Below are 21,332 nucleotides of genomic sequence, written 5' to 3'. Positions count from 1 at the left end.
AATTAACGAAAAATTATCCACGGGTAAATCAATCTTAAATGCGCCAAAATCTCAGTAAATCAATTCTCAATAAATAATATAATGTTAAATAATTATTTCCTTGTAATAAATAATATTAATTAATAATAATTCAATTGTTCTTAATAATAAATTATCACGTGAAACAATCAGTAAAGAATTTGTGCGCTAAAAAGGACGCCGATGTTTGTTAGTGCATAGTAGACTTCGACCTTGGGTATGTATTAACTGCGTTGTACAATTTCAACCGACGCTTGACTAGTCCGTGAGAAGACAATGGAAATTTCTCGAAGCTTATAATGTTCGGTTTTTATTTTATTAAATAAAATATGTACAATTAAAACCGATTTATTTTAGATGTTCAAAAATAATTAATCGAGTAAATTAATTTATCAGAAAAATTCTCACGACAAATTACATCGCAAGGTCCTTGAGTAGTCCTCGGGTATAAACGTGACTAAACCCCCTTGAGGGACGCTCAACACCAACTAACGAATGTTAAACAATTACTATCAAATAATTACTGAATTATTACGAATTAAATAATTATGAATAATTAATCAGAGGAGAAGTAAACCGAGTATAAACCCCGCGGTCCACTCCTAGCCCACAGAGTAATTATATTCAATACCTTGATGAATAAACGACGATCTAACTCACTACTCGAGATTGAAGTCCTAGATGTTGTTGGCTTCTGTCGATAGGTAACTACTTCGGGGATCGGTCCCTCTTGATTTCTGTGGCACACTGTCTGGCGGTTACACTACTTTTCCCTGTCACAATGCATGGCTCACCTATATAATAACCCCAAACTATCCCCTCCTACTCTCTCTTTAGGCCCGAAGATCGAGACACGCCAGTACTGCGTCGAACAGTTATCGATCTCTGGCGACTTATCGATTCAGGGTAATTTTACCCTGGTACAAATTTCTATGAAATTTTAAGTCTGACCAATTTGTGCTTAAAGATTCTTAAAATAACTCAAAAATCTGCGTTGAATGCCGTAAACCACGAGAAAATCGGTTAATACATTCAAAAGTTATTGCGGTTTGAAAATTCCAAAAATAGTGTTCTATGAAACTTCCATCAGCCTTTTGAGCTCGAAGAGTTCAAAAGCACAGAACAGCTATTTATTTGAGCTCGAAGAGATCAAAATAACACAAAAACTATATTTTTGAGCTTGAAGAGCTCAAAAAATAAGTGAATTGTTGAGCGCTTAGGTATGGAGGTAGCGGGAAGTTGCAGGGATGACCTTTAGGGTCAACCGTTTTCCTAATTTTTTTTAAATATCTCCGAATTGGCTGAACCGATCAACTTCAAAAACTAATCAGCTCTTAACCTTGAAAACCCGCATCGATCACCACCAAAAGCGTCAGAATCGTGATGCGTGCGTGAGATATCGTTGTCGAAAAAAGTTTTTTTTGTAATAACGCCGAAATTTTTCATCAGATCAATGTTTTTGTTCAGAATTATTTATATAGCTCAAAAAACTACATCGATTGCCGCTAACTGCGTGCAAATCGGTTGATTCATTCAAAAGTTATAGCAGTTTGAAAATTTTAAAAATCGTGTTTCATCGAACTTTGATAAGATTTTTGAGCTCGGAGAGCTCAAAATAACACATAAACTGTATTTTGGAGCTCAAAGAGCTCAAAATCATCATAAATGCAATTTTAAGCGCTTAGGTACGAAATGAGCGGGAAGTTGTAGGGATGGCCTACAGGGTCAACCGTTTTCCTAATTTTTTTTCCGTGTGTAAATGTCCGTTATTCTGTCTGAGTTTATTTAAGCGCTTAGGGTTTGGCTCTCAGTACACAATTCAGTTTTTTTAGCTAAGTACTAAGTTCCGTGCCGAGTATAATTAGTTGTATGGTACAGTACTAATAATACTACTACTATTTAAGCTCATTTTATGTCCGATAAATCTTTTCTCGCTCGAACATGGTAGAACTACCAATGGTAGTTTTTCAATTACGGGAGCACAATGCGACTCACTGCCGCACGATGCCGCATTAGCACACGGTTAATTGAAACAGATTAGTTAAGGAATCAGCAGTAGATCGCGTTGGTATTGCTTTAAGTTATGAAGAAAAATTCGTAAGTTTGGCAATCTAAATATTTATTTACTTGTATATTTAAATCTTTGAGACCTTTTGAAATTTCTTTCCAATTGTTAGATTTCTTGAATGAAGAATGAAAGAATGAAAGAATGAAGTAATAGCATTAATTAAAAATATTAACTATTAATTTGTTTCCGTCCATTTTTAGTTTTAATTTTAAACAATATTTACGTTGTTCATTTCCTTCTGGTATCACAAATAAGATTCGACTATCTGTTTCAGTTTCATAAATTTGCTTGTGGCCACGAAAATATTCATGTTGAGTGGCTAATTCAAAATCCTCAATCACATCATCACACACTGAAAAAAAAGTTTTCTACGCTTCAGGATACAGTATCGCTACTGTCACTATACGCACGTTACGAAACACTGGATCGCTATGGTCACTATCCGTTTTGCTAATTTAGCGATCTATTGAATACACCTAGCGGTGAAGGAGAAACTGACTTTGCATAATTTATTATTGATGTTTCAAATAATGATTAATATGATCGAAGCCAAGTTTTAAAAATTTTATCCAGTAATAATAATTACGACAATAATCACCATGCACTTAATAATTGTCGATAAACAATGAAAAATGAGGTTAGGAACTTACGCCGAAGACACTGGCGCTTCGAGCTTAGATCGCAACCGTCAGGATCCGTTCCTTGATTATAGCGATATGCCGTTCACGATACAACGGATAGTGAAGCGTAGAAAACTTTTTTTTCAGTGCAATGCTTACAAATATAAAAATCTAAATAATGATTTTATTTCATAAACATAAAATAATAGAAAGAATATAAATTCGTTTAAGTTATTCATCAATAATTAAATATTAAAAATAACAATATGATCATTAAATATAATTATTTTATGGTATATATATTTAATTTTATTGCAATAATAATTATTTATCAACAATAATGAAATACACTTACAACTTTCAAAAATAATAAAATTTGATAGATAATAACATAAACATTAATTATACCAACTCAATACATTAAAATTCTTTAAATTATCAACCAAAATACTATCTTTTTTGATTTTTGGATATGTCATCCAAGTATATGATTTTCATGCCTGTATTAGCCCTGGCGGTTTTGGCGACACGGTGAAAGCACGGTCGATCGACGGTTGTTTCACGGTCGTTTCACCGTATAAAGTTCGTTTTTACCGAGTGGTTTGTCAGTCAGCATCGGATACCGTTGTGAACGATGTCTACTATAAATTTATCGAATATATATGGTGCATACGCAAGTGAATCTACGACGTTATGACCGACACTGTACGCTCAATATACTGTCGAAATACGATAATTTTACGCTACTGTCACGGACAATAAAATAAATAAAATATTTCGGACAGACCGGGGCTCGAACTCGACTCATCTAGTTGCGCGCCCGAGACTTTACCAGTTCGGCTATCTGAGACACTGTTCGAAACGATTAAATCAGTCACCTCATAAAGTGTCAAAACCAAGTCATTTTTTTTCATTGTACAGATAAAAATAGCTTAAATAAATTTATATTTTTTCCATGACTTCAAAATAATAATCGTAATAAATGATTCAAATTTTTGATGATTACGAAAATCTTGATTTCGAAATTACGGTGAAATTATTAACTGTATAAAAAAATATCTAAAAAAGAAATTGTTAAAAATTTAATTGTTAAAAAAAAATATCTCATAATAATTTTTCTTGATAACAAACAATTTTTCCGTAATTTTGAAATTAAAGTTTTCGTCTCTAAAAAAAAAAAAAAAACTCAAATCTTTAATAATGGATTCTAGTTTTGGAATTACGGTGAAAATATTAGACGTGCAGAAAATATTTAAAGTTAAGTTGAAAATAAATTATAATTTATTAATTAATTAATTGTTGAATAAAATATTTAACGATTAAAAAAAAAAAAAAAAAAACAATATTATTATATTTTTCATAAACAAAAATTATTATGGTTTTTCATTTAAGACTATGAAAAAAATACAACACTTGTTCCTGACTTACCGACATTATACGCTCGTTTCACTTACAGATTACTGTGTATTCACCACCGAGTTACGGTTTTTTGACAATTTATATGTTTTCAAATAACTGTTAAATGACAGACGATCGATCGATGATCTACGATTTTTACTCAGATAAAAAATCGGAGGTCAAGTAAAAATTTGGTTTTTCCAAGAGTGAAGTATGATAACTATACAGAATAAAAATCATAAAGTAACAGTGAAAAACTTTCACAATGATACTCGTCGTTCACTGTCAAACGATGGCCGTTCGATAGTCAAGTGACGGTCATTCGACGATCATTTGTCGACACTGTGATTTCACGGTACATTCACCGTCGTTTCACGATCATTTTATCGTGATCACGAATCTGCCAGGGAGTCATTTTTAATAGTTGAAATATTCATGATCCGTATTTAATGCTACTATTTATGAACTATCATATTTATTACAATAGAAAATCAGAGGTTTAATTTTCACAGCATACAGATACAATAAGCTTCCGCATTTGTGCATGACAATTCTAAGAATCGTCATTTAATGTACAATTAGATAAGTAAGTAATCTTTTTCAGTTTGTAGCATCGCCAATATGCTGTCCAAATAGAGCATCTATTTTGACAGGACGATACCAGCATAATCATTTGACTTTAAATAACTCTTTATCTGGAGGATGTAATAGTATAGAATGGCAAAGAACTCACGAAAAGCGAACATTTGGTACGATTCTTAAAAACCAAAAAAATTATAGAACATTTTACGCCGGTAAATATTTGAATGAAGTAAGCGTACTTATTGAAAATTTAGTTTAAAATTGTACTGATTCACATAGATATGATTTAAAACGGTTTATTTTTTAGTACGGAGCAGAGTCAGCAGGCGGACCAAGCCACGTACCATCCGGATGGGATTGGTGGGCTGGATTATTAGGTAATTCGAAGTACTATAATTATACATTGTCGATAAATGGTACCACAAAATTTTATTCAGATAAAACCGAAGACTATTTGACAGATGTGATAGTAAGATTTTCAAAATTTATTTAAAATAACAACGTAGTACAAAAGTAAAATATGAGTTCCTAAATAGGCTGGAATGGCTGTTGATTTCATTCGAAGTTATGATAACTCCACTCAACCATTTCTCATGGTTCTTGCACCTCCAGCACCACATGCACCATTCACACCAGCTGTGAGACATAATGATAAATTTAGAGATATTAAGGCAAAACGGACACCCAATTTCAATTCATTTACTCAATTGGTATGATTATTATGCTCATATTAGTTGATATTTGTTAAATTGAATTTGAAATCGTAAGCTTTTTTACAGGATAAACATTGGTTGGTGCGGATGCATCCATCTCCACTTCCAAATGAAATATTAACAAAGCTAGATTTTATATATAGACGACGCTGGGAAACACTATTATCGATAGATGATTTAGTAGAAAAAATACATCAAACGTTAAAATTGGAAAACTTTTTGAACGATACATTTATAATATTTACGTCTGATAATGGATATCACATTGGTAACTATTTGAAAAAAAAAATATATCTTTTGCATTTAGAAAGTATAAATTCTGAAAACAAAATAGTTGCTAATAATATTAGAAATAATTTGATTATAAGAGATTCAATGACCTAAATTAATTTGAAATATTTTACTTTTTCGTCATATTGTAATATATTTACTTTAATCTTTTTATTATTGTTTTTTAGAACCTGGCGATTGTTTTTTTTTTTATTTTTCATTGTTCTAAGAATCATTAACTCATTTAAAAGAGGTAACGATTTTACTTCGACAATTTAATTTAGAACAATGAACAATTTGAAAAATTTTTTGTCGTTTTTATCAGTTTAGCATTTTTGAAGAGATCTTCCAACTTTTTTTTTTATTGCATTACATTCCTTAATAGTTAAAAACTTAAGACTTATAATCGATAAACTTTTTGATAACTATTTGAAGAGAATGAGAAAAAAGTGTCATTTTAATTGTTTTGGAACAAACCGAAGGTTTTTAAAAAAGATTTAGGATCGCAAATCGGCTATTTCTTAGTTTTTAAAAGATTATGGTTTGGTCAAAAATAATTTAAATGACTTTTTTTTTCGTAACGTTTTTTTCGGTTGGATAAAAAATTTGAAAATTTATGCGAAACTTTTTGTAGACCTATTCCCCAAGAAACACAGTGCTTGCACAAGATCGTGACACAAGGAACTAATTTAAAAATTGTCTATGACTTGCCCATAGATGTACGCAAGAAGCTTGCAGCAGATACTTGCGCATGGCTTTAAAAAGGATAGATTGACAGATATAAATTTTACTGTGATATGAGAGACTCAAATTTTTGAGGAAAACTTGCACAATTTTGGCAATTTTTATCCGTCATAACTATCTGCAACAAGACTCCTAGGTAAAAAATGACGCTATCAACTATGGAACTTGAGAGCAGTCTTGCGCAAGCCTTGTAAAAGATTATGTGGGTTATAATTGTTATATGGGTCATTAGGGCTTAAAAAGAAAAAAAAAAAAAAAACTAATTTTTTTTTAAATGATCATGAAATCGTCAGTGATCAATCACTGCAATCGCAAATACTAAAACAAAAATCATGTCAAAATTTGAGTCCTTAAGAAATTTAACGCTGTACAAAAATGGTTATTTACGATTTTTCGATAAATTTATTTTTTATAAGTTGTTTAAAGTTGAGTTTAATGTTGAAGTTGGATTAAAGATTAAAGTTAGATAAAAGGGTTAAAGTTGGGCATATTCTAAATTAACCGTTTTTTTTTTTTTTTTTTTTTTTTTATTTTCGATGAGATGATGATTATAAGTACTTGCTGTCAAATTTTTGGATCTAATCATTTATATAGATGATCCACAGATTCGGTAGAATCTGGCGCCAAGTTCCGTTCAAATCCGTTGTAAACGGAGCGCCAGACTACCGAGTGTGTTTACTGTAAGCAGAACGGTATTTCGAGGTTGCAAAATTTTATTTAATTCTACGGTACTTTTTGTTCCTAAATTTTATATTATAACAGTAATTCATAATTTATTTTACTGATATTAGTTCATTATATTCAATTATAACAATTTATCTACTTGAAATTATTAAATTTTATCAACGTAAACTATAGCAAGCTCAAAAATTTCGATCCTGACTTTTTCGATGTAAAAAGTGACATGCCACAGACTAAATAATTTGAGATTGCATGGTAATCCTCCAATAGATGGGAAACTACAGTTAAAAAAATACATTTCACAGCTTGCATCTATGCCCACCAGGGTGCGCTGGGATTATTTTTACATAAACTGTAGCTTCAAGGGAATAGTTTGCTATAAAAAATGCAGCCAACGCGAGATTTAAGTTGGTACCAATTGTAAATTTTTATTATAATTACAAAAAATACTAAAATCTGAACAAAAACAGTTTCACTGTAAAAAAATCGCGCCAAGTCCACGTTCATAAGACTATTAAGAAAAAAGAAATTTTTTTTTCTTTACAAAAAGATATAAAATAAAAAAATTAAAAAATCCAAGTAACCGATATGATTGTATAAGATTTTCGGAAATTAAAAAAAATTTTGTTGTAAATTTAAAAATAAAAAAAAAAATTTTGGAACGTACTTGGTGTGCGTCATTGTGTATTTCAATTTTATTAAAGTCCTAGTAAATAGATTTTACGAATTTCATTAAAAGTAAAATATTTTGCAACCACGCACACTAAATACGTTCCAAAATTTTTTTTTTAATTTTTAAATTTACAACAAAATTTTTTTTAATTTCCGAAAATCTTATACAATCATATCGGTTACTTGGATTTTTTAATTTTTTTATTTTATATCTTTTTGTAAAGAAAAAAAAATTTCTTTTTTCTTAATAGTCTTATGAACGTGGACTTGGCGCGATTTTTTTACAGTGAAACTGTTTTTGTTCAGATTATATATTCCCGGATAGCCACCTCATACTATAAGTTCTTTTAGTTAAATTCTTGTAGATAAGTTTAACGACAAGTGATCCTTAAGTTAACGTCAAGTCTAGAAATGCCCATCCTTATAAGCAAGTTGACAATAAGATACACGGAAAAAAATAATTCGCTCTAGTAACCTAACTGTAGAGTTACCACAACTATACACAGTTTACTATTCGTTGTAGAGTTACAGTAACATAATGTTATTTAGTTCTGATAACTCAATGTTGTTGAGCTCTCAGAGCTCTACGGGATTGTTCTCAGAGCCAAACGGTATAGTTGGGAGCGCCCTACGTTGCGCAGTAGTGGAGTGCGCTGACATATTTCATAACCTTCTAAAATGACAAACAGAATTATTTTGTTACTCATCCATATTATTAAAAATATATGAGGACAATTAAGTTTCCAGTTTATTTATTTAAGGAAATAGGTTTTCTTTTTTGTCAAATTGAATTTCGTTAGAACAGTTTTGTATTTGTGGTTTTTCAAGGTTCATTTGCTGTGACTGTTAATTAAATTTATTAGTTTAATATATTGTGATAAGTAATAAGTTATCGGAATACATTCAAAAGACCCCATTTAACACAAAATAAAATTTGTTTTCGTTTATTTATCTTTTCTTGTGCATATACGGTAGTGATTTTATGTCCAATATTTATTAATATAATCAAGAAAATAAGATAATTTTGTGACCATATTTTTATTTTACAAATAATTTTTATTTGTAATATAAGTTCTATTATTATTTTATTTCTATTATAATACTATTCTTATTTGTCATATACAATTATTGTTGGCAATATAAATTCGTTCTGTCGCATTTATTTATTCAATTATCAATGCTAAATCGTAAAAAAAATTATTAATCAGACTGCCAAAAATTTTTTATTGTCTCAGAACGATCCTGTGAGTTGTGAGAGGTAAATAACGTTTAACTCTCAGAGCTCAACGATGTAAAGTTGCAGGAGCCAAACCGTATTGTTACCATAAGAAAACGTTAACCTACTGGAACTTTTTACAACTAAATAACTACTATAGAGTTCCTACGCGCGCGCGCACACACACACACACACACACACACACACACACACACATGCCTGAAGGAAGGGACTTTTCCCCAGAAGTGGAAAAAGCAACGGCTAGTGTTACTTCCGAAGGGGAAAAAGCCGCCGGAAAAACCGTCATCCTACCGACCACTCTGCATGTTAGACACGGCCGGCAAGATATTCGAGCGCATAATTCATCAGAGAATAGAGGCTTTAGTCGATCCACTCCTAGCAGAGAACCAGTTTGGTTTCCGAAAAGGACGGTCAACTGTGGATGCTATCAAATTGGTTGTTGATATAGCCAAGGATGCAATCGCCGGAACGAGATGGAAGGGTGGAAAGAAGAAATACTGCTTGGTGGCTGCTTTGGATATCAAGAATGCCTTCAACTCCGCTAACTGGGACTGCGTTATGCGGGCTCTAGAAGAAAAAAACATACCAGGATACCTTCGCAGAATAGTAGCGAGCTACTTCACGAACAGGCTCCTGAAATATGACACGACGAATGGTACGGAAGTGTACGAAATCTCCGGAGGAGTGCCACAGGGATCAGTCTTAGGTCCTCTGCTATGGAACATCATGTATGATGGCCTCCTGAGAATAGCATTGCCTACGGGAGTCAAACTTGTAGCATATGCGGATGACGTAGCTGTCGTGATTGTCGCAGAGCACCTCGAAGAGATAGAAATGGCATTTGATATTACATTCAGATGAGTCAATTTGTGGATGGACATAATGAACTTGCAACTAGCCAAGCATAAAACCGAGGCAGTGCTCATCACCAGCAGAAAAACGGTAGAAACCATCAAGTTGAGAGTCGGAGAACAAGAAATCACATCACAACCATTTATCCGTTATCTGGGAGTGATGCTGGATGCACGACTCAACTTCAAGCAGCAAGTGGAACATGTCAGTGCCAAAGCGTCAGTAGTGAGGGCTAGTCTCGCACGACTGATGCCGAACGTCGGAGGCCCAAAACAGAGCAGGAGGCTACTATTGTCATCAGTAGTCACATCAGTGCTCACTTACGGAATATCCATTTGGGCTGATGCACTGGAAACCCAAGAATCATGAAGAAAAGCTGGACCAATATACCGACTGAGTGCCCTAGGAGTAGCTAGTGCCTTCCGCACTATATCAGAAGAAGCAGTGTGCGTCATTGCTGGAACCATACCTCTTAGAGTTCTAGCAGAGGAAAGACGGGCCCTTTACCAACGAAAAAGGTCAACTGCACTGAGCCCTGAAGAACTTAGAATTGAAGAACGGCAGAAGAGTATAGGCCGATGGCAACTACAATGGGATGCTGCAGAGAAGGGTACGTGGACGCACCGTCTCATACCTCGGATCGACATTTGGCTTAACCGGAATCACGGTGAGGTCAATTACTATCTTACGCAGATGTTGTCGGGACATGGGTGTTTTCGAGAGTATCTACACCGCTTTAAGCACGATGACTCTTCGGAGTGCCCGTCCTGCCCAAGAGCTGCTGAAGACGCAGAGCACGTCTTCTTTGTATGTCCTTGTTTCGATCGACAGCGTGAAGAACTGGAGAGGATCCTGAACCAGAGAATGCAACCAGATTCACTAGTGGAAGCAATGTTGTCATCAGAAGCTGCCTGGAATGCTACCAACACGTTTTGCAACAGAAGTCCTTAAAGACTTGCATTCCACCGAAAGAAGAAGAGCAAATAGCAGAAGATAGAAGGAAGGTAGTTAACACCTTAGTCACCAGAAGGAAGAGCAGTAGCTAGATCCTCCCTTCACGAAGTAATGCCTGACAGCGGTTTCCATGAGGGATTAGAGGAAAGAAGGAAAAGGGGTTTAGGGTTTAGTGGGTAGGGGCGTTAGTGTCGAGTTTTAGTATGACGCTGCGTCGAGTCGCCACATATCCAGGCCAAACAACTATGCCTAGAATCCGTAAAAAGGATTCCCCCCCTAAGGGGAAAAAAAAAAAAAAAAAAAACATACACACACACACACACACACACACACACACACACACACATACACACACACACTCGGGGCAGAAGAGATACTGCTACCGGGCGCGTCTCCCCGAGCGGATGGGAGAACGCTCGCTGTCCTTGGATGACACTTAATCTCTTAGTTGATGAGGTACAGCGGGTAGGAGCCAAGCAAAATAACCAAACAAAATAAGCTCCCGTGGACAAAACTCCCCTTTAAATGGGTTGGTCACACTAACTGACCTAACAAGACGATCGTTCTCTGCTGTGACCCACTGGGAGTGACCGGAACCTGTATCGTAGTTTCCGACGATGCAGGCCACGGCTGATGTGAGCTTGCTCTGCCAAGGTGTAAGTTGCAGCAGTGGATCAGGAGCCAGCCACTTCGGGCCTTGATCAGGAAGTACGCAGTGAGTGTTAGAGATCGGAATCTTCACCGCTCCGAGCGAGTCTAGTCCGTACGTGTATTCCGGGACTGGCTAAGTGTCGGCTAGGCCTCAGGGAACTGGGGTAGGAGTACTATCTCCGAGGGTACACCCGTTCTTAGTTATGACAACCCGCTCCACTCCGTACGATGCGCTGGTAAATCAAAAAAGTATGAGTAACCTACAGGAAACAAACAAGAGTGGAAACGGGCTACATGCCCAACAAGCAGCGATTGACGCAAGCGCTGAAATGAAGCGCTCGCAAGCGCTCAAATGCCTTGAAAAGCTGATTAGTGAGCTGAATGATTTCGTCCAACCAAAGGTCAACATTCACAAAGAGATAAAATCCAAGATGACCGGTGTAACTAACGCCCTTCAAAGGTTTGAGAAGCTAGACGAGGAGTGGCGCTCATCATTGCAGCGCATATCCCATGCTACACCGGAGAAGGCCTGTCAGGCTGTCGCCGTGACTGACGAAGCAATGGACACCGGAGCTGAAGGTGACGGTGAATCAGTCGCGGAAGACAAAAGTGAAGCCAGCAGCAAGTCAGGTAAGAGAAAAGACCGACCTTCTCCTGACCCAACAATCAATCGAGTCGTGAAGAAAAAGGATATGAAGAAAAGCCCTCCACAAGGAGAGGCAGTGCAGACCAGAGAACAAACCGAAGGCGCTTGATTGGAAAAAGTACAGTCTAGGAGCGAAAAGAAGAAAGAAAGGAAGAAAGAGCAACTCCTGAAGCAGTTGTCTGAGAAGTCACCACCTGAGCCTAAGCGGAAAACCGCTAAAATTCACCAGAGCGGACGCATTAATAATTCGGCCTGTTGAAAAGGCGAACTATGCTGAGATACTGCGCCGAATAAAGAAGGAAGTCCCTAATGAGCAAGTCTGCGATACGGTTGATAAGATCCGCAAGACCAGAGACGGAGACATGCTCATCGAGCTCTCTAGAAAGAGCACTGACAAAGGACAAGCTCTGCAAAAGACGATCCAGAGTATCCTGAAAGAGGAGGCCAAAGTCATCAGTAAGGGCCCACAGGAGCAATTAGAAATCCGGGACATCGATGACACAACAACTAAAGATGACATCCGGGCGGCGTTACAGGAAGTAGCTGGAGATAGCTTTGAGATACCGGAAGGAGCTATCAAAATCAGACCAGCCTACAGAGGTACCCAAACTGCGCTAGTAACACTACCAATAACAACAGCGCAGACAGTACTGGGAGAAAGGGGCAAGATCAAGATCGGCTGGTCGAACTGCCGGGTTAGAGTTGTGAAAAGACCACAAGCATGCTTCAAATGCTGGCACTATGGACACGTTGCTGCCCAGTGTAGAAGCGGAATAGATCGATCAAAGCTCTGTCTTAAGTGCGGACAAACTGACCATCTAGTAGCTAAATGCCCTAATGAAGCAAAGTGTATGTTATGTGATGAAAACCCAGGCTCAACAGATACTGCCCACCGGGCTGGTTCTAGTAAATGCCCAGTTTTCCAAGAAGCTCTCCAGAAGACAACAAATAAACGAGCATGAAAATATTACAGCTAAACATTAATCATTGTGAGGCTGCACATGACTTGCTTCTGCAGACAGTGCGTGAACTAGGGCCTGACCTTGTACTAATAGCTGAGCCATATAAATGCCTTAAAGGCAAATTATGGGAAACGGACACGACCACTAGGGCCGTCATTTGGTCCTGTGGCAAGCTCCCATTCCAGAGCGTAGTTAATAATTGCAATGCCGGCTTTGTAGCAGTATCAGTAGATGGCGTTCGCTTCTATAGCTGCTACGCACCACCTAGCCTCTCTATTGTTGACTTCACTAACTTTCTGGATCGACTGACAGAGGACGCGAAGCAGCATCATCCAGTCGCGATAGCCGGCGACTTTAACTCCTGGGCAGTAGACTGGGGTAGCAAGCTAACTAACGCACGAGGTAAAAGCGTTACTTGAGGCTTTTACTGCATTAGACGTAGTCTTACTCAACAGTGGTGACACACCAACCTACACCAAAGGAGACGCAAGTTCCATCGTAGACCTCACGTTCGTCAGTAGCAGCCTCGCGAGAGGTAACCTCAACTGGAAGGTGCTGGATATCTACACTGCCAGTGACCACAACGCGATTCTCTGGGAGATATCAAATGACCAGGATACTAGAGGAACTAGTAGGTTACCTAACCACATTCGGTGGAGAGTACAATCTTTCGACGTGGGTACGCTGACGACTGCTTTGGATAATGGCCCGATCACCGCTGGATGCGCAGAAGATCAGACTAAAGAACTTATGAAAAGAGTGACCGAAGCTTGTGACGCCAGTATGCCACGAAAACGAGGCATAAATAGAAGACCCGCGGTGCACTGGTGGAACGATCACATCAGCGCTCTTCGTAAAGAATGCCTCAGGAAAAGAAGAATATCACAGCGTGGCTTCCGTCGACCTAACCTTGCAGAACTGGTGGCAGAGTATAAAAAGGCCCGTCGGGAACTAAACAAAGCCATCAAGGATAATAAAAGACGCTGTTGGAAAGAACTCGTCGAAGAAGTGGAGAAGGACCCATGGGGCAAACCTACAAGGTGGTCACGGCCCACCTGAAATACCAGCCAATGCCGTCGCCTACGTGTCCGCGGCTCCTAGAGAGGATTGTTACTGTGCTGTTTCCTCAACAACCGGTATTCACCGGCCAGTTAAGGCAGCTAAACCCTGAAGACATTCCATCTGTCACGGAAGAAGAACTAATGGAGGCTTGTAACCGCGTAGGGAATAACAAAGCGCCGGGACTAGACGGAATCCCTAATATTGCCTTTGAAAACAGCCATAAAGGCAGCACCAACGTTATTCTTGAAAGTTTACAATACGTGCCTCAAGGAAGGGACATTTCCTCGGAAATGGAAACAACAACGACTGGTTCTACTCCCTAAAGGAAAAAAGCCACAAAAAGCGCGGTCATCTTACCGTCCACTTTGTATGCTGGATACAGCCGGTAAGATATTCGAACGCATAATTCATCAAAGAATAGAAGCAGTTGCAGATCCACTCCTGGCAAACAACCAGTATGGATTCCGAAAAGGACGATCAACCCTGGACGCGATCAATCTGGTTGTTACTACGGCCCAGGAGGCAATTGCAGGAACCAGATGGAAGGGTGGTACGAAGAAGTACTGCCTGGTGGCGACGTTAGACATCAAAAACGCCTTCAACTCTGCTAACTGGGACTGCATTATGCAAGCTCTTCAAGAGAAGAACGTGCCAGGATACCTAAGTAAAATAGTAGCTAGCTACTTCACGGATAGAGTCCTCAGATATGACACAAAGGACGGTCCGAAAGAGTACGAAATCACCGGAGGTGTTCCGCAGGGCTCTGTTCTTGGCCCACTGCTGTGGAATATCATGTATGACGGGCTTCTAAGGCTAAAGATCCCAAGAAATATTAAACTTGTAGCGTATGCGGACGACGTGGCCGTAGTGATTGTCGCTAAACACCTGGACGAGATTCACCACATGTTTGATCTAGCATTCCAGCAAGTAAACCAGTGGATGGACACAATGAATCTTCAACTGGCGAAACATAAGACTGAGGCAGTGCTTATTACCAGCAGGAAAGTGTTAGAGACCATCAATCTTAGAGTCGGCGAACAAGAAATCACATCACAACCTTATATCCGATATTTGGGAGTGATGCTTGATGCCCGTCTCAACTTTAAACAGCAAGTGGAACACGTCAGTGCCAAAGCGTCAGTAGTAAGGGCAAGCCTCGCACGATTGATGCCTAACGTCGGAGGCCCAAAGCAGAGCAGGAGACTATTGTTGGCAACTGTAGTCACATCAGTGCTTACGTACGGAATATCCATTTGGGCCGATGCGCTAGAATTACAAGAAGCATGGAGAAAGGCTGGACCAGTATATCGCCTGAGTGCCCTAAGAGTAGCTTGCGCCTTCCGCACAATATCTGAGGAAGCAGTGTGCGTAATTTCTGGAACTCTACCTCTCAGAGTCCTAGCTGAAGAAAGAAGGAACCTTTACCAACGAAAGAGGTCAACAACACTGAGCGCAGAAGAACTCAGAACGGAACAAAGACAGCACAGCATCGCACGATGGCAATCTCAGTGGGATGCCGCAGAGAAGGGTAGATGGACGCATCGTCTCATACCAAAGATCGACATTTGGCTGAACCGGAAACGCGGAGAGGTCAACTACTACCTAACGCAGATGTTGTCAGGACATGGCTGTTTTCGGGCTTATCTTCACCGCTTTAGGCATGACGATTCTCCGGAGTGCCCGTCCTGCCCTGGAGTCACTGAAGATGCGGAGCACGTTTTTTTCGAGTGCTCGCGTTTTAATCCACAACGTGAGGAGCTGGAGAGGATCTTGAAGAGGAGAAGTCAACCAGAGTCAGTCGTAGAAGCAATGCTGTCTTCAGAAGCTGCCTGGAATGCAACGAACACTTTTGCCACAGAAGTGCTTACAGAGCTGCGTTCCATCGAGAGAAAAAAAGCAAAAGACAGAATCTAGAAGGAAGAAATAACATCTTAGCCACCAGAAGGAAGAGCGGCAGCTAATTCCTCCCCCCGCGAAGAAATGCATTACGGCGGTACCATGGGGGATCAGAGGATAGAAGAGAAAGGGGTTTAGGGTTTAGTGGGTAGGGGCGTTAGCGTCGAGTTTTTAGTATGACGCTGCGTCGAGTCGCCACATATCCAGGCCAAACAACTATGCCTAGAATCCGTAAAAAGGATTCCCCCCCCCTAAAAGGGAAAAAACATACACACACACACACACACACACACAAGAACAGTCAACTTACTGTGGAGATCGAAGAATCAATGGACACCGGAGGCGATGGTGACGGTGAATCTGATGCTAAAAATGAAGGTCATACTTCCAACAAGTCTAACAAGAGGAAGGACCGAAACTCCCCAGATGGAATAGATGGACGATTGACGAAGAGAAAGGACTTAAAACCAAGTCCTCCGAAAAACGTGATGAAGCAGAACGCCGAAAAAAAAGACGCGACTGATTGGAAAGATGTCCACACAAGGAAAGAGAAACGGAGGCTAGCCAAAGAACAGCTCCCAAAGGAGCCTTCAAAGAAGCCCAGGCTGGAGCCTTAGCGCAAAAAACCACTCAAATGGATCAGACCTGACGTACTGATCATCCGCCCGGCCGAGAAAGCAAAATACGCCGAGATTCTGCGTCGTATAAAGAAGGACGTCCCTGATGAGCAAGTTCGCACAACGGTGGACAAGATCTACAAGACCAGAAGCGGGGACTTGCTGATTACGATTTCGCGGAAGAGCGTGGATAAAGGCGAAGGCCTGCAACAGACCATCGCAAACATTCTTAAGAAGGAGGCCAAAGTGATCTGCAAAGGGCCACAAGAAGACATCGAGATCCGAGACCTAGATGACACCACAACAAAGGAGGATATTCAGGCTGCCCTGCATACGGTAACCAAGGAGCTCTGCGAAATACCACCAGAGACAATCAAAATCCGCAAAGCCTACAGAGGTACCCAAACCGCTGTCGTGACACTACCGGCTGCAGCAGCTCAGAAGATATTAGAAGGAAGCGGTAAAATCCGAATTGACTGGGTCAACTGCCGAATTAGAGCCACGAGGAAACCTACCCAATGTTACAAATGCTGGCATTTCGCGCACCACGAATCCCAGTGCAGAAGCAAGACAGATCGATCCAAGCTATGCATCAGATGCGGCCAAGAAGGATACAAGATTACGGACTGTAAAAACCCAGCGAAGTGTGTATTATACGCGGAAAATAAGAGCGCAGAGAACGCTGCCCATCACGCCAGCTCATACAGGTGCCCGGTATACAAAGAGGCACTCCAGAGAATGACAAGCAAGCAAACATGAGGATATTACAGCTTAACCTCTATCACTGTGAGGCCGCGCATGACCTGCTCGTGCAGACCGTGCGTGAATTAGAGCTTGATTTAGTACTAATAGTAGAGCCATACAGACACCTGAATAACCAACCTTGGGAAACTGACAGCACCACCAAGGCTGTCATCTGGTCCTGTGGCAAACTCCCCTTCCAGAGCATAGTGAGCAATGATAGCATCGACTTTGTAGCAACGTCTATTTACGACATCCGTTTTTAAAGTTGCTATGCACCACCTAGCCTTTCCATTGCCGACTTTACTGACTTCCTGGATCAACTGACCGAAGACGCAAAGCAATACTACCCAGTAGCTATAACAGGGGACTTCAATTCCTGGGCGGTAGACTGGGACAGCAAGCACACTAATGCGCGAGGCAAGGCATTACGTGAAGCAATGGCCTCGCTGGACGTGGTCCTTCTCAACATTGGTGAGACACCAACATATACCAAGGGAGAGGCTAGTTCGATAATAGACCTCACATTCGTCAGCGGCAGCTTATTGAAAGGAAACTATTCTTGGGAAGTCTTAAACACCTACACCGCCAGCGACCACAGAGCAATACTTTGGAAAATATCGGCTGGCCGGAACCCTCAAAGAGCAACTAGACAAACTAATGCAGCTGGATGGAAAGTGAAAGACTTTGACTCGGAAGCTTTGGTAGTAGCCTTAGACAGTGACTCGACCATCATCACAGGAAATGCTGTAGAGAAGACGAAGGACTTAATGACGAGAATTACCCAGGCGTGCGACACCTGCATGCCCCGTAAGCGTGGCATCAATAAAAGACCATCGGTGCACTGGTGGAATGATCAGATTAACGCCCTTCGCACAGCTTGTCACAAGAAGAGAAGATTATCACAGCGTGGCCACCGATGACCTAACTCTGCGGAGCTGGTCACAGAATACAAAAAGGCCCGTCGAGAACTGAACAAGGCCATCAAAGATAGCAAAAGACGCTGTTGGAAGGAACTCGTCGATGACATAGAAAAGGACCCATGGGGCAGACCGTATAGGGTGGTCATGACTCACCTGAAGCGCCAGCCAATGCCATCACCTACGTGTCCACAGCTCCTGGAAAGAATAGTTTCTACGCTGTTTCCTCGACAAAGTAAGTTCGGCTATTCTTCATTGCTAGTAAATCGAGAAGACATTCCACCTGTCACAGAAGAGGAACTGATGGAGGCGTGTAACCGAGTAGGGAATAATAAGGCGCCGGGATTGGATGGAATCCCGAATATTGCATTAAAAGCAGCTATTAAAGCAGGGCCAAATCTATTCTTAGATTCCTACGATTCGTGCCTCAAAGAAGGGATTTTTCCTAGAAGATGGAAACAGCAAAGACTTGTACTTCTCCCTAAAGGGAAGAAGCTACCGGACGAGCCATCATCCTACCGACCACTCTGCATGCTGAATACAGCGGGTAAGATATTAGAGCGTATAATGCACCAACGAATAGAAGCAGCCGTCGATCCACTCCTAGCAGAAGGCCAGTATGGTTTCCGAAAAGGACGATCAACGCTGGATGCGATCAACCTGGTGGTCGATACAGCTAAGGAGGCAATCGCTGGAAAAAGATGGGAACGTGGCAGAAAGAAGTATTGTTTAGTAGCTGCCTTGGAGATCAAAAATGCCTTCGATTCCGCTAACTGGGACTGCATCATGCGAGCTCTCGAAGATAAAGAAGTGCCAGGATACCTGCGCAGAATGGTAACAAACTACTTTACAGACAGAGTCCTCAAATATGACACGAAAAACGGTCCAAGGGAGTACAAAATAACCGGAGGAGTGCCACAGGGCTCGATTTTGGGTCCTTTGCTGTGGAACATCAGATATGATGGTCTCCTGAGAATTGTATCACCATCAGAGGTGAAACTTGTTACATATGCCGATGATGTAGCGGTAGTGATTGTCGCGAAACACTTGGAAGAGATCAATCTGGCCTTCGATATCACATTTAGCCGGATTAACTTATAGATGGAGATGATGAAGTTGGAGTTAGCCAAGCACAAAACTGAAGCTGTGCTCATCACCAGCAAAAAGATCGTAGAAAACATCAAGCTGAATGTCGGCGAGCAGGAGATCGCATCGCAACCATTTATCCGATATCTGGGGGTGACGCTGGATGCCCGACTGAACTTTAAGCAACAGGTCGAACACGTAAGTGCTAAAGCATCAGCGGTGGTAACTAGTCTATCAAGACTGATGCCGAATGTTGGAGGCCTGAAGCAGAGCAGGAGACTATTGCTGTTGTCAGTAGTCACATCAGTGCTTACATATGGAATATCCGTTTGGGCAGACGCGCTGGAGACCCAAGAATCATGGAGGAAAGCCGGACCGGTCTACCGATTAAGTGCACTGAGAGTTGCAAGCGCCTTCCGCACAATATCCGAGGAGGCAGTGTGCGTCATTTCTGGAACTCTGCCTCTTAGAGTCCTAGCTGAGGAAAGACGGAACTTATACCACCGAAAGAAGTCATCTACACTGAGCGCTGAAGAACTGAGAACTGAAGAGCGACAACATAGTATAGCAAGATGACAACAACTATGGGATGCTGCGGAGAAGGGAAGATGGACTCATCGACTTATACCAAGGATTGACGTTTGGCTTAACCGGAATCACGGCGAGGCCAACTACTATCTGACCCAGATGTTGTCAGGACACGGCTGTTTCCGGGAGTACCTTCATCGCTTTAAGCACGATAATTCCCTAGAGTGTCCGTCTTGCCCAAGAGTTGCTGAAAATGCGGAGCACGTTTTCTTTGAGTGCCTTCGTTTTAACCCACACCGTGATGAGTTAGAGAAGATCCTGAACAAGAAAATCACACCAGAGTCAATAGTAGATGTAACGGGTGTTTTTCCGCTCATTGGCCCCTTAATTAATTTAATAGAAATAAAACAATACCTAGCAAAAATGATTCTAAATTAACAAGGGCGCCACCAGGATTTTGTATCTCGGTTCCTGGAACCGGAAACCAGAGCTGAGCTCATAATCTACAGGGAGAGAGAGTGGAAGAAGGTGGTCTGAAAGAAATAAATTTTTATTTAACAAAAATGACCGGTATTTATTTAACAACAAAATATGATAACAACTCGTGCCCTTGCACGTACACCGCTCACTTACAGCTAATTTACTTACAACTAAATTACTTCACGCTTTCCCCCGGAAAGTCGCTACTACAACTTATATCTAACGGAGGATTTCGGGCTAAAACCGGCGACTCCGACTTATCAACAAGACACCTCGTACAAAGACATCAGTGTACGAGGGCTTATCAACAACGCCTGGCTACAGAAGCAACAGCCTAGTGACTGCAACGTAAGCCAAGAAGCCTCTGCAGCTCACGCACACACTCCACACTATCCTTACGTCGCGCTGTCCACCGGACCCTCACGCTCTATCAAAATTCTTAATCCTGACGGCACCCTCTTATGGAGCGTCTATACCGCAGTTTCTAACTAATTCGCACTGTCCGCCGGACCCTCACGCTCTGTGCCAGCGAAACACCTCGCAAACGGACTGCTCGCTTGCGAAGGAACGCTGGTAGCATTCACACACACATAACCCACGCGTCTCACACACACACTGACTCTACTTTACTTTTATTTTCTGGATTACAAAATTAAACTCCACAAAAGTCAACGTTCAATTCTTACTGAAATTATTCAGTCATTAGCTCGAGATTAAAATCATAAACAATTTTCACAACTAATAATTTAATTCTCAAAAAAATCTACACTAAAAACCGACGCTTGAATTTATTTTAAAATTACCACGAGTTTAATACTCAGCATTAAATAAAATTTTAGGAACAATATTGACGTAAAATTTTACTCCAATTTCAACTCGTAATTTTATTTCTTAAATTTTGAATAAATTCTTAAGAATAATTCTTTGTAAAATT

General features: G+C 40.2%; 1 protein-coding gene across 3 annotated transcripts in view; it reads left to right on the top strand.

Moving 5' to 3' along the window:
• Nucleotides 1–21,332, top strand: part of LOC123259239 (N-acetylglucosamine-6-sulfatase-like) — an 89,335-nt gene that overhangs the window by 51,799 nt on the left and 16,204 nt on the right. For 2 of the 3 annotated variants that reach the window (XM_044719578.1, XR_006508194.1), the window contains exons 3-6: nt 4,709–4,915; nt 4,994–5,155; nt 5,223–5,396; nt 5,466–5,667. In XM_044719578.1, coding sequence (XP_044575513.1) covers nt 4,709–4,915; nt 4,994–5,155; nt 5,223–5,396; nt 5,466–5,667 — 745 coding nt within the window. The remainder of the gene's footprint in view (nt 1–4,708; nt 4,916–4,993; nt 5,156–5,222; nt 5,397–5,465; nt 5,668–21,332) is intronic. The other variant, XM_044719579.1, reaches the window with a different exon arrangement.

Source organism: Cotesia glomerata, linkage group LG2 (assembly GCF_020080835.1).
Source record: "Cotesia glomerata isolate CgM1 linkage group LG2, MPM_Cglom_v2.3, whole genome shotgun sequence".
Taxonomy (NCBI): Eukaryota; Metazoa; Arthropoda; class Insecta; order Hymenoptera; family Braconidae; genus Cotesia; species Cotesia glomerata.
This window is presented reverse-complemented; position numbering and strand designations above follow the sequence as displayed.